The following is a 15029-nucleotide window of genomic DNA, read 5'->3' on the forward strand; positions in this document are numbered from 1 at the left end:
AGTAGTAACTATATGTGATGATGAATGTTAACTAGAGTTGCTGTAGTGATCAATTTGCAATACAATTTACATTTGAACAACATAGTGATTAGGGCACTGAACCCCCATGCAGTTGAAAATATGCATATAAATTTTGACACCCCTAAATTTGACTGTTAGTCACGAACTGTTGGTCAGAAGCTTTACTGATAACACAATCAATTAACACATATGTTGTATCATACATGCATTATATACTGTATTCTTATGATAAAGCAAGTTAGAGAAGAAAAATGTTATTAAGAAAATGATTAGTAATACATTTACAAAACTAGAAATACATTCACAGTATTGTACTTTTAAAAATCCACATATAAGTGCACTCAGGGACTTCAAATCTGCTTTTGAAGAGTCAACTGTATATAAAAATATCAAGTCACATGTTATACATCTGAAACTAACATAAACTTTCATGTCCATTATATCTCAATTAAAAATGTGCAATTTGTCATCAATTGAATGTGAGATTGGGAGAGGATAGGTTGGCAGTTTAAAAATAAAGAAGTTATGAAGTAGTCATCAAGATGAGTGACAAAGTGAATACCCAAGGAATACTCTAGAAAATTTAGTGTGATTCCTGCTGAAAATAAAAGTTCACTGGACCTTAGTAGTGAAGGATTTGACATGAGTGTAGTTAACATATTTTGTGTTTTACTCCAGCCTTGATTATCTGAGCATGATGCCATGAATGAGACAGAATATTAGATTTAACAGGAGTTGATATTTTTCCATGGTGAGTTCTATGAAGTAGGAAAAATAAATCAGTGGAATCAGCTATTTTTTCAAGAAGTGATGATGACCTTGGATTGTGGAAGTTCAGGTAAGAAGGAGAGGCTCTGGGAGGGTTGTGGAGAGTAAAGAGATCAATGTTTCTCAGACACTGATGATGTCAAAGTAATACTGGAGTTAGAGATTAGATAAAGTAAGCTGCAAATAGTTGGTAGTAGGAGAATGAGAAACACAATGAGTCTACAATATTTGTAATGACAACTCTAGTATTTGAACAGGAGAAAAAGTGGATGTGGTTGGGGGCAGTAAAAGTGTTGGAAGAGAGATCACAAATGTGAGAGGCTAGGAATATTGCACTGATCATCTGTATGGGAAATCTCCAAGAACATGACAGAATTTGAGTTGGGAACAGTCACAATGAGTCACTAGCTACTGAGGGGAGTGACTTGGGTCAGTAGATTACTTCCACAAAGAATGATGACAAATGTTTCAAAACTGGAGTAATGGAGAATTATCTGAATATGCCTGGTATCAAAGAGAACATTCTCACTTACAGGACTAGTGATATAGGAGACAGAGGAGAGAAAGATCGCACTACTTGAGAGAGATGCTGGAGAAGCAGTGACTTCCAGGTAGAACAAAGACAGGAAGTGAATTTTCAGTACAGAGATGGCAGATGCAATGAACTGACCCATGAGCTGATCTGATATTCATCATGTGCATTGGAAAGGTCTTGGACTTGGGGAAGCATGCTGAAAGGGCCAGAAAAAAGGAATTTACAGAGCCTGATGGTCATGAGAAACTCTAGGGATGGAGTTCTTCTGGTGAATAATTACACCAGAAGTGTAACAATATGGTGATAACAATATAGTGATAATAATATGGGTTAAATATGGTAGAAATGAAATAATAAACATTAAAATACATTAGTAATTTTCTGTTGTTTATGATAGAAGATTGAAAAGCATTAAAATTATAAAATGTAATTCAGAATACATACCCAGAACTTAAATAAAATCTCCATAAATCTGAAATATTGTTTTTCATGAATAAAAAAATTGTCCTTCAGGATAGTCAGTTTATTTCTCAGAATTAGAGTAATGTTTTTATAAATAAGGCATGTTTTGTCTCAAACCTAATACTCCCCTGAAGTGACATCAATAATCCTTGACATATGCCTCTAGAACCAATTCTTAATTTCCTGAATACTCTTATAGAATATTTGCACAACCTACTGCCAAGATTGATCATATCTCAAGGGCTTTCCATAGAGTCCTGTTATTTCTATCAAGCTTACAGATCATTTTCTGCCTCTTTTTAGGCTGTTGAGGAGTCTATCCAGAGTAGAAGAGGCCATGAATATAATAGTTTCAAGTGATACTATTTTGGGAATATTTTTTCTCTTTCAATTTGGGATTGGTTTTATTGGAAACACATTATTACTCATGTTAAACATCAACACTTTATTTCAGCCCTCCTCCAAAAAGCCTATAGATTTGATATGCACCCATTTAACTTTAGCTAATATCATGACAATTCTTTCCAGTGTGATTCCAGAAATAATAAATGCTTTTGGGGTAAGAAATTTTCTGGATGACATTGGTTGTAAGGCAGTGCTGTACATCTACAGAGTCACACGGGGTGTCTCCCTCTGCACCACGTCTTTCCTGAGTATTTTTCAGGCCATAATTATCACTCCTAGCAACTCTAGGTGGGCATGGCTCAAACCCAAAGTCTCCATGTACCTTTTTCCTGCCTTCTTTTCTTTCTGGATCATCAACATGCTGATCTACGTCCGTGTCATCATAACTGCTGTGGGCCCCTACAACATCAGTGAAGTTGGACAAGTGTATTCACTGACATACTGTAGTGGGAGAGAACCTGATAAACTTCAGGAGGCTGCTTTTCTAGGGGGTATGGTCTTACGAGATATTCTGTGTATTTGCCTCATGATCTGGACCAGTATGTACATGGTAAACTTTCTCTTCATACATCGCAAGACAGTCCAGCATGTCCATAGGACCAGCCTCTGCCCAAGACCATCTCCTGAAACCAGGGCCACCCACACAATCCTGGCACTGGTGAGCTGCTTTGTTTTCTTTTACTGGACCAACACTTGCCTTACCATTTACATAATTTACAGGCATAATGTACAAAGTCTGGAGAACATTACTATTTTTCTCTCCTCTTGTTATCCAGCAATCTGCCCTTTTGTGCTGATCAAAAATAATAATAGACGATCATTTCTGAACTGTAACTTTGCAAAAACGAGAAAGTCCTCACCACAGTCTATGTCCCTTAGAGGTTTGAACGCCCTCACAAACTTCTTTGACACAAGAGCCATGTGATTACATTTTCCCACATTAAGATTTTAGTAAGGTAGAATTCTGCAAGGGTATAAATAATTTTTACTTTGGCCATTTCTTCAAACCATCCAGCTTAATGAACATATGGAGATAAATGACAATACTCATAAAATAAAACATATTGCACCTGAATGGGGCACTATTTTACCTTTTCTAAAATGATTGTAAAAAAATTATTCTTCTCATTATTTGGATGCTTCCAGTTTGAGACATCTTCCCTAATGTGACATAGGTATTAGATGAGTTATAGCAACTACCCTTGCTGGTATATGCTAGACAGCCTTCATTAGACAAAATTATGTTATATCTACATTGTTGTGTACTTTAGAAGCCAACAATACTTGAGGCTACTATATGCTGTTGATTATATCTGGTTAAATCATGGATAATGATGTAACTAAATATAACCATACTTTCCCTACTCCACTGAATAACCAAGTGTCTTCAAAGCCAAATGTATTATTCTCAAATGCTTAGTGAAAAACACTTGGCTTTCTATTTGTACATCTTTGTATCTGTTAGCACCATTAGAAGTATTCCTTAAATGTACATTTTGTTTTTTGAAGACATACATTCTATATTGTGGCAGATTTTTTTTGAAGCTTTGCACTTTTATGAAGAAATATTTAGCACTTCTGAGACATAACACTATGATATATTAGAAAACCTGAAAAAATCTTCTAGAAAACAGCTAAAATCTCAGTATAATATTTAAACTTTTTTTTTCATTAAGAACTGTGTTTAAACAAATGTAAGGAGGGGTGCTTGGGTGGCTCAGTTGGTTGTCTAACCTCAGATCAGGTCATGATCAGGTCATCACAGTTTGTGAGTTCAAGGCCCTCATCAGGCTCTGTGCTGACAGCTCAGAGCCTGGAGCCTGCTTTGAATTCTGTGTCTCCATCTCTCTGCCCCTCCCCTTCTCATGCTCTGTCTCTCTCTGTCTCTTTCTGTCTCTCAAAAATAAATAAATGTTAAAAAAGTAAAAAAAAATGTAAGGAAACTTCTGATTAGGAAAACAAGAATAAAATGAATTTTGAAAATGCAGCTGCTCTCAGCACATGTATTAATCTTACAGCACAGACCTCTGAACTTCATAACTTCTTGGGAAAGATAAACTGAAAATTGAAGCCACAGATTAGAGATTGATGAGGTAACACAGTTCACTCACATTCTTTTCACAATAGAAATAACTGATGCACTAAAAGATTGAAACTAAAAAGGAAACATTTATATTAGACTAAAAATTTATTAAAAACTTGAAGTATCTATAGCTTTGTGTGGGGAAGATGGTGAAATAAGAAGACCTTCAGTTCACCTCATCCTGTGGATACAACTAGATAACATTAAATCAGTGTGAATAACCCAGAAAATGACCTAAAGACTGGCAGAACAAACCCCACAACTAAACGTAGAGAAGAGGCCACATTGAAGAGGATAGGAAGGGCAGAGATGTGGTGGGGAGCTAAATGAGCCATGGCCATGCCTGCAAGGGAAGGAGCCACAGGTGGGGAGAGGGGTGAGAAACAGACTATCACACCAGGAAGCCTGTACCCCAGGAAGAAGAATCTCTTGAAAACTAGCTGGGCCAAATTTTCAGAGTCCTTACAACCAGCAGGATTAAAGCCTGAAACTTTAAAAAATCACCAGGCTCAGCTCTGGGAGAGCTGAGAGGGCAATAGGAAACTAGATCCACCTTTAAAGAGATAGCACAATAAGAGGCACTAAGGAATCTACTCCTGAAATCATTGTTGCACTATATGCTAACTAATTTGGATGTAAATTTTAAAAAATAAAAAATAAAACAAGTTAAAATTAAAAAATGATAATAAATAAAAAGATTTAAAAAAAGAAAGAAAGAGATAGCACAATACAAGCCCATGCTGATACAGCACATAAACAGCAATTTGAACAACACCTGGGGCATTCAGAAGGGACAGATATTTACTAATCATAGAGCATGTCCAAGAGGGCCAGAAATCACTGAGAGACAACTCCAGGAACAAAAGAGCTGCCAGGTGCCATTTCGCCCTCTGCCCCCAAGCATAAACATGGAGTCGAGTGTGGCACTAGTTTGTTGCTGTCATTCACTACTTAACATATTACACTGTGCCCAGTCCCTACTGCTGGGCATGCCTCAGTTCTGCTGCTGTGGGCCCCTCCCCCAGAAGACCAGTGCAAACATGGTAAACACGATCTCCTTTCTGTGTAGTTTAGGGGAAGTGCACCTCATTAAAACTGCACACCCCATGCATGCATGCTTTGAAGAGTGGCCTTGGCCAACCCTGTTCTCAGCAACATAGGGACATGCCCTGTGGCTAAGAATGAGCACCGCATTGTTAAAACTGTGCACCCCACTCTCTATATTCAGGAACAGGAGATGAAACTGACTTTCTTAATACATAAAAATAGAGAGTTAGATAAAATGAGGAGACAGAGGAATATAACCCACATTAAAGAAAAGGACAAAATCATAGCAAGAGAGCTAAATGAAATGGATATAAGTAATATGTATGATAAAGAATTTGAATGATCAAAATGATACTCACTGGTCTTGAGAAAAGAGTAGAGGACATCAATGAAACCCTTAACAAACAGATTAGAAAAAAACTATCAGAGATGAAGAACACAATAAGTGATATTAAAAATACATTAGAAAGGGGCGCCTGGGTGGCGCAGTCGGTTAAGCGTCCGACTTCAGCCAGGTCACGATCTCGCAGTCCGTGAGTTCGAGCCCCGTGTCAGGCTCTGGGGCTGATGGCTCAGAGCCTGGAGCCTGTTTCCGATTCTGTGTCTCCCTCTCTCTCTCTGCCCCTCCCCCGTTCATGCTCTGTCTCTCTCTGTCCCAAAAATAAATAAACGTTGAAAAAAAAAATTAAAAAAAAAAATACATTAGATGGAATAAATAGTAGACCAGAGGAAGCAGAAGAAAAGATCAGTGACCTAGAGGACAGAGTAAGTGAAAGTAATCAAGGTGAGCAAGTGATAGAAAAAAATAGGCCAACAGACACATGAAAAGATGCTCAATGTCACTCCTCATCAGAGTAATACAAATCAAAACCACACTCCGATACCACTTCACACCAGTCAGAGTGGCTAAAATGAACAAATCAGGAAACTACAGATGCTGGTGAGGATGTGGAGAAATGGGAACCCTCTTGCACTGTTGGTGGGAATGCTAGAGCTACCCTCTGACCCAGCAATAGCACTGCTAGGAATTTACCCAAGGGCTACAGGAGTGCTGATGCATAGGGGCACATGTACCCCAATGTTTACAGCAGCACTTTCAACAATAGCCAAATTATGAAAAGACCCTAAATGTCCATCAACTGACGAATGGGTAAAGAAGTTGTGGTTTATATATACAATGGAATACTACTTGGCAATGAGAAAGAATGAAATCTGGCCATTTGCAGCAACGTGGATGGAACTGGAGGGTATTACGCTAAGTGAAATATGTCAGGCAGAGAAAGACAGATACCATGTGTTTTCACTCATATGTGGATCCTGAAAAATTTAACAGAAGACCATGGTGGAGGGGAAGGGGGAAAAAAAGTTACAGAGAGGGAGGGAGGCAAACCATAAGAGACTCTTAAATACTGAAAACAAACTGAGGGTTGATGGGGGATGGGGAAGAGGGGAAAGTGTGTGATGGGCATTGAGGAGGGCACCTGTTGGGATGAGTACTGGGGGTTGTATGGAAACCAATTTGACAATAAATTATTTTCAATATTAAATAAATAAATTAAATAAATAAACTCAAAAGACAAAAAGAAAAAAATGTGCAAGATAAGAATAGATTTAGAGAATTCAGTGACACCATCAACCATAATAACATTCACATTATAGGGATCTTGGAAGGAGCAGATAGAGAAGAGGGGGCAGAAAATTTATCTGAAGAAATAATAACTGAAAAATTCGTGAATTGTGGTGCCTGGGTGGCTCAGTCGGTTAAGCATTTAACTTCAGCTCAGGTCATGGTCTCGCAGTCTGTGAGTTCCAGCCCCATGTTGAACTCTGTGCTGATAGCTCAGAGCCTGGAGCCCGCTTCGGATTCTGTGTCTCCCCCTCTCTACACCCTACCCCTGCTTGCACTCTGTCTCTCTTTCAAAGTAGAATTAAGACATAAATTTTTTTTTTAATTCCTGAATCTGGGGAAGGAGGTTCAGATCCAGGAGCTACAGAGATTTCCTCAACAAAATCAACCCAAAGGAGGTACACTTCAAGATACATAATAATCAAAATTCAAAAAAGCAGTAGTAAAAAGAATTTTAAAAGCAGCAAGAGGGTGACACCTGGGTGGCTCAGTAAGTTAAACTACCTCTTAGTTTTGGTTCAGGTAATGATCTCATGGTTTGTGAGTTCAAGCCTCATGTCAGGCTCTGCACTGACTGCAAGGAGCCTGCCTGGGATACTCTCTCTCCCTTTCTCCCTCACTCTCCCTTCCCCTCCCTTTCTCAAAATAAATGAATAATCTTAAAAAAGAAGAGGCAAGTGGAAAGAAAACAGTTATATGCAAAGGAGACCCCAAAAGGCTCTCTGCACTTTTTTCATCAGAGACTTTGCAGGTCAGAACAGAGTGGCATGATATATCCAAAGTGCTGAACAAAAAAATCTGCAATCAAGAATACCCTATTCAGCAAGGGTATCTTTCAGAATAGAAGAAATAGTGTTACCTAGACAAACAAAAGTTAAAGGAGTTCATGATGGCCAAAGCAGCCCAAAAAGAAATGTTAAAGGGGACTCTTTCAGTGGAAAGAAAAGACCATAAGTAAGAGTAAGAAAAGTAGAAAGCATAAAAGCAGTAAAAATAAGTACACCATATTTATAAAAATCAGTCAAGGGACTCACAAAATAAAAAAGATATAACATATGACACCATATGCCTAAAATGGGGAGGGGGCAAGTAAAAATGTTTTCAAACTTAAGAGACCATCAACTTTTGATAGATATGCATAAGATGTTATTCAAAAACATAATGTTAACTTCAAATCAAAAACCAGTAATAGATATGCAAAGAATAAAGAGAAAGAAATCCAAGTATATCACTAAAGAAAGCAAACTTATGATGAGAGAAGAGAGCAAGGGAAGGAAGAAACAAGTAACAAAATGGCAATAAATATATACATGTCAATAACTGCTTTTGATATAAATGGACTAAATGCTCCTATCAAAAGACATAGAGTGACGAAATAGATTTTTTTAAAAACATCCACCTTTATGCTGCCTATAAGAGACTCATTTCACCTAAAGACACCTAAAGATTGAAAATGAGGGGATGGAGAAACATTTATCATGGAAATGTAAGTCAAAAGAAAACCAGGGTAGCCATACTTATAACAGACAAATTTTATTTTAAAACAATACTGTAATAAGCGACAACTAAAGACACTATATAATCATTAAGGGGACAATGCAACACTAAAGCATAACCTATATTAGGTATATATATCTAGGAGCACCCAAAAACATAAAAACTTGAACATATTGGTGGTTAGGGATTTGGGTTTATGCAAAATAAAATCCGGGAACCAGGCAATGGGGAGGAAGGTTGTTTACAGCGGACATGAGGCAGTACCTCTGTTTATCTTTGCTAGCCTAAGGGATGAGACAGATAGGGAGAATAAACTCAGGGTTGACAAGGCTCCTTTTCTTTTGTTAACCATCTCTGCTCTGGGCTGCTTTGCTTGCAGTGCAGCAGTCCATAGTCCAATTCACCAATTTACCTAACCTGGCCCTATTCTCCTATGAAAGCATATTTTCTGCTATAGTACTAAATTGGGGGTGCTTCCACCCTGAATATCTAATCTTGTTTATTTCATATATCTATGTACTGGATAGATGGTACTTTGCACCATTTCTATTTTAGGCCTTTGCCTCTCTATTTTGGGGGCTCTGCACCCCTCTCTATTTTGGGGTGCCTTTGCACCTCGCTAATCCTGGAAACTTTGCACCTCCCTATTCTAGGGATGTCTTTGCACCCCCTATTCTTGGGGTGCCAATCTGACTTACCCAAACTCGGGTGTGAGCATTTTATGACTTTGTATTTCTTTATGCTTGTTAACCCATTGGTGTAAGCCCAGGGGATTCCTAAGCTTATCCCCTACAATAAAAGTGTTAATAACATATACAAAGGAAATAATTGATAGCAATACAATAATAGTAGGGGGTGACAACACCCACTTACATCAATGGACGGATAATTTCAACAGAAAATCAACACTGACACAGTGGCTTTAAAGGACACCCTGGACCAGATGGATTTAATAGATGTATTAAGAACATTGCATTCTAAAACAGCAGAATACACATGTCAGTTGCACATGAAACACTCTCCAGAAACTACATATTAGATGATAAAACAAGTTTCTTCTATTTCAAAAAGATCTAAGTTATACCATGCATCTTTTTTTTTAATGAAATTTATTGACAAATTGGTTTCCATACAACACCCAGTGCTCATCCCAAAAGGTGCCCTCCTCAATACCCATCATCCACCCTCTCCTCCCTCCCACCCCCCATCAACCCTCAGTTTGTTCTCAGTTTTCAACAGTCTCTTATGCTTTGGCTCTCTCCCATTCTAACCTCTTTTTTTTTTCCTTCCCCTCCCCCATGGGTTCCTGTTAAGTTTCTCAGGATCCACATAAGAGTGAACACATACGGTATCTGTCTTTCTCTGTATGGCTTATTTCACTTAGCATCACACTCTCCAGTTCCATCTACGTTGCTACAAAAGGCCATATTTCATTTTTTCTCATTGCCACGTAGTATTCCATTGTGTATATAAACCACAATTTCTTTATCCATTCATCAGTTGATGGACATTTAGGCTCTTTCCATAATTTGGCTATTGTTGAGAGTGCTGCTATAAACATTGGGGTACAAGTGCCCCTATGCATCAGTACTCCTGTATCCCTTGGATAAATTCCTAGCAGTGCTATTGCTGGGTCATAGGGTAGGTCTATTTTTAATTTTCTGAGGAACCTCCACACTGCTTTCCAGAGTGGCTGCACCAGTTTGCATTCCCACCAACAGTGCAAGAGGGTTCCCATTTCTCCACATCCTCTCCAGCATCTATAGTATCCTGATTTGTTCATTTTGGCCACTCTGACTGGCGTGAGGTGATACCTGAGTGTGGTTTTGATTTGTATTTCCCTGATAAGGAGCGACGCTGAACATCTTTTCATGTGCCTGTTGGCCATCCGGATGTCTTCTTTAGAGAAGTGTCTATTCATGTTTTCTGCCCATTTCTTCACTGGGTTATTTGTTTTTCGGGTGTGGAGTTTGGTGAGCTCTTTATAGATTTTGGATACTAGCCCTTTGTCCGATATGTCATTTGCGAATATCTTTTCCCATTCCGTTGGTTGCCTTTTAGTTTTGTTGGTTGTTTCCTTGGCTGTGCAGAAGCTTTTTATCTTCATAAGGTCCCAGTAATTCACTTTTGCTTTTAATTCCCTTGCCTTTGGGGATGTGTCGAGTAAGAGATTGCTACGGCTGAGGTCAGAGAGGTCTTTTCCTGCTTTCTCCTCTAAGGTTTTGATGGTTTCCTGTCTCACATTCAGGTCCTTTATCCGTTTTGAGTTTATTTTTGTGAATGGTGTGAGAAAGTGGTCTAGTTTCAACCTTCTGCATGTTGCTGTCCAGTTCTCCCAGCACCATTTGTTAAAGAGACTGTCTTTTTTCCATTGGATGTTCTTTCCTGCTTTGTCAAAGATGAGTTGGCCATACGTTTGTGGGTCTAGTTCTGGGGTTTCTATTCTATTCCATTGGTGTATGTGTCTGTTTTTGTGCCAATACCATGCTGTCTTCATGATGACAGCTTTGTAGTAGAGGCTAAAGTCTGGGATTGTGATGCCTCCTGCTTTGGTCTTCTTTTTCAGAATTACTTTGGCTATTCGGGGCCTTTTGTGGTTCCATATGAATTTTAGGATGGCTTGTTCTAGTTTCGAGAAGAATGCTGGTGCAATTTTGATTGGGATTGCATTGAATGTGTAGATAGCTTTGGGTAGTATTGACATTTTGACAATATTTATTCTTCCAATCCATGAGCAGGGAATGTCTTTCCATTTCTTTAAATCTTCTTCAATTACCTTCATAAGCTTTCTATAGTTTTCAGCATACAGATCCTTTACATCTTTGGTTAGATTTATTCCTAGGTATTTTATGCTTCTTGGTGCAATTGTGAATGGGATCAGTTTCTTTATTTGTCTTTCTGTTGCTTCATTGTTAGTGTATAAGAATGCAACTGATTTCTGTACATTGATTTTGTATCCTGCAACTTTGCTGAATTCATGGATCAGTTCTAGTAGAGTTTTGGTGGAGTCTATCGGATTTTCCATGTATAATATCATGTCATCTGCAAAAAACAAAAGCTTGACTTCATCTTTGCCAATTTTGATGCCTTTGATTTCCTTTTGTTGTCTGATTGCTGATGCTAGAACTTCCAGCACTATGTTAAACAACAGCAGTGAGAGTGGGCATCCCTGTCGTGTTCCTGATCTCAGGGAAAAAGCTCTCAGTTTTTCCCTGTTGAGGATGATGTTAGCTGTGGGCTTTTCATAAATGGCTTTTATGATCTTTAAGTATGTTCCTTCTATCCCGACTTTCTCAAGGGTTTTTATTAAGAAAGCATGCTGGATTTTGTCAAAGGCCTTTTGATCATATGGTTCTTCTCTTTTTTTTTTTGTTAATGTGATGTATCACGTTGATTGATTTGCGAATGTTGAACCAGCCCTGCATCCCAGGAATGAATCCCACTTGATCATGGTGAATAATTCTTTTTATATGCCGTTGAATTCGATTTGCTAGTATCTTATTGAGAATTTTTGCATCCATATTCATCAGGGATATTGGCCTGTAGTTCTCTTTTGTTACTGGGTCTCTGTCTGGTTTAGGAATCAAAGTAATACTGGCTTCATAGAATGAGTCTGGAAGTTTTCCTTCCCTTTCTATTTCTTGGAATAGCTTGAGAAGGATAGGTATTATCTCTGCTTTAAACGTCTGGTAGAACTCCCCTGGGAAGCCATCTGGTCCTGGACTCTTATTTGTTGGGAGATTTTTGATAACCGATTCAATTTCTTCGCTGGTTATGGGTCTGTTCAAGCTTTTTATTCCCTCCTGATTGAGTTTTGGAAGAGTGTGGGTGTTCAGGAATTTGTCCATTTCTTACGGGTTTTCCAATTTGTGGGCATATAATTTTTCATAGTATTCCCTGATAATTGTTTGTATCTCTGAGGGATTGGTTGTAATCATTCCATTTTCATTCATGATTGTATCTATTTGGGTCATCTCCCTTTTCTTTTTGAGAAGCCTGGCTAGAGGATTGTCAATTTTGTTTATTTTTTCAAAAAACCAACTCTTGGTTTCGTTGATCTGCTCTACAGTTTTTTTAGATTCTATATTGTTTATTTCTGCTCTGATCTTTATTATTTCTCTTCTTCTGCTGGGTTTAGGCTGCCTTTGCTGTTCTGCTTCTAGTTCCTTTAGGTGTGCTGTTAGATTTTGTATTTGGGATTTTTCTTGTTTCTTGAGATAGGCCTGGATTGCAATGTATTTTCCTCTCAGGACTGCCTTCGCTGCGTCCCAAAGCGTTTGGATTGTTGTATTTTCATTTTCGTTTGTTTCCATATATTTTTTAATTTCTTCTCTAATTGCCTGGTTGACCCACTCATTCTTTAGTAGGGTGTTCTTTAACCTCCATGCTTTTGGAGGTTTGCCAGACTTTTTCCTGTGGTTGATTTCAAGCTTCATAGCATTGTGGTCTGAAAGTATGCATGGTATAATTCTGGTAAACTTATGAAGGGCTGTTTTGTGACCCAGTATATGATCTATCTTGGAGAATGTTCCATGTGCACTCGAGAGGAAAGTATATTCTGTTGCTCTGGGATGCAGAGTTCTAAATATATCTGTCAAGTCCATCTGATCCAATGTCTCATTCAGGGCCTTTGTTTCTTTATTGACCGTGTGTCTAGATGATCTATCCATTTCTGTAAGTGGGGTGTTAAAGTCCCCTGCAATTACCACATTCTTATCAATAAGGTTGCTTATGTTTATGGGTAATTGTTTTATATATTTGGGGGCTCCGGTATTCGGTGCATAGACATTTATAATTGTTAGCTCTTCCTGGTGGATAGACCCTGTAACTATTATATAATGTCCTTCTTCATCTCTTGTTACAGCCTTTAATTTAAAGTCTAGTTTGTCTGATATAAGTATGGCTACTCCAGCTTTCTTTTGGCTTCCAGTAGCATGAGAAATAGTTCTCCATCCCCTCACTCTCAATCTAAAGGTGTCCTCAGGTCTCAAATGAGTCTCTTGTAGACAGAAAATAGATGGGTCTTGTTTTTTATCCATTCTGATACCCTATGTCTTTTGGTTGGCGCATTTAATCCATTTACATTCAGTGTTATTATAGAAAGATACGGGTTTAGAGTCATTGTGATGTCTGTATGTTTTATGCTTATAGTGATGTCTCTGGTACTTTGTCTCACAGGGTCCCCCTTAGGATCTCTTGCAGGGCTGGTTTAGTGGTGACAAATTCCTTCAGTTTTTGTTTGTTTGGAAAGACCTTTATCTCTCCTTCTATTCTAAATGACAGACTTGCTGGATAAAGGATTCTCGGCTGCATATTTTTTCTGTCTAGCACACTGAAGATCTCTTGCCAATTCTTTCTGGCCTGCCACGTTTTAAAAGAGAGATCAGTCACGAGTCTTATAGGTCTCCCTTTATATGTGAGGGCACGTTTACCCCTTGCTGCTTTCAGAATTTTCTCTTTATCCTTGTATTTTGCCAGTTTCACTATGATATGTCGTGCAGAAGATCGATTCAAGTTAGGTCTGAAGGGAGTTCTCTGTGCCTCTTGGATTTCAATGCCTTTTTCCTTCCCCAGTTCAGGGAAGTTCTCAGCTATTATTTCTTCAAGTACCCCTTCAGCACCTTTCCCTCTCTCTTCCTCCTCTGGGATACCAATTATGCGTATATTATTTCTTTTTAGTGTATCACTTAGTTCTCTAATTTTCCCCTCATACTCCTGGATTTTTTTTATCTCTCTTTTTCTCAGCTTCCTCTTTTTCTATAACTTTATCTTCTAGTTCACCTATTCTCTCCTCTGCCTCTTCAATCCGAGCCGTGGTGGTTCCCATTTTGTTATGCATTTCGTTTAAAGCGTTTTTCAGCTCCTCGTGACTGTTCCTTAGTCCCTTGATCTCTGTAGCCAGAGATTCTCTGCTGTCCTGTATACTGTTTTCAAGCCCAGGAATTAATTTTATGACTATTATTCTAAATTCACTTTCTGTTATAGTATTTAAGTCCTTTTTGATCAGCTCATTAGCTGTTGTTGTTTCCTGGAGATTCTTCTGAAGGGAATTCTTCTGCTTGGTCATTTTGGATAGTCCCTGGCGTGGTGAGGACCTGCAGGGCACTTCTGTGCTGTGGTGTATAACTGGAGTTGGTGGGCGGAGCCGCAGTCAGACCTGATGTCTGCCCCCAGCCCACCGCTGGGGCCACAGTCAGACTGCTGTGTGCCTTCTCTTCCCCTCTCCTAGGGGCGGGATTCACTGTGGGGTGGCCTGGCCTGTCTGGGCTACTTGCACACTGCCAGGCTTGTGATGCTGGGGATCTGGCGAATTAGCTGGGGTGGGTAGGCAAGTTGCACAGGGGCAGGAGGGGCAGGCTTAGCTCACTTCTTCTTAGGTGATCCACTTCAGGAGGGGCCCTGTGGCAGCAGGAGGGAGTCAGATCCGCTGCCGGAGGTTTGGCTCCGCAGAAGCACAGAGTTGCGTTTTTGCGCGGAGCGAGCAAGTTCCCTGGCAGGAACTGGTTCTCTTTGGGATTTTGGCTGGGGGATGGGCGGGGGAGATGGCGCTGGCGGGCGCCTTTGTTCCCTGCCAAACTGAGCTC

General features: G+C 39.2%; 1 protein-coding gene across 1 annotated transcript; it reads left to right on the forward strand.

Moving 5' to 3' along the window:
- Positions 1–2213: 2213 nt before the first annotated feature.
- On the forward strand, positions 2214–3116 carry LOC125148771 (vomeronasal type-1 receptor 4-like). Its single transcript, XM_047827062.1, has one exon. It carries the CDS (start codon positions 2214–2216, stop codon positions 3114–3116), a length of 903 nt encoding a protein of 300 aa, XP_047683018.1.
- Positions 3117–15029: the final 11913 nt, after the last annotated feature.

This window comes from Prionailurus viverrinus, chromosome A1 (assembly GCF_022837055.1).
Source record: "Prionailurus viverrinus isolate Anna chromosome A1, UM_Priviv_1.0, whole genome shotgun sequence".
Lineage (NCBI taxonomy): Eukaryota > Metazoa > Chordata > Mammalia > Carnivora > Felidae > Prionailurus > Prionailurus viverrinus.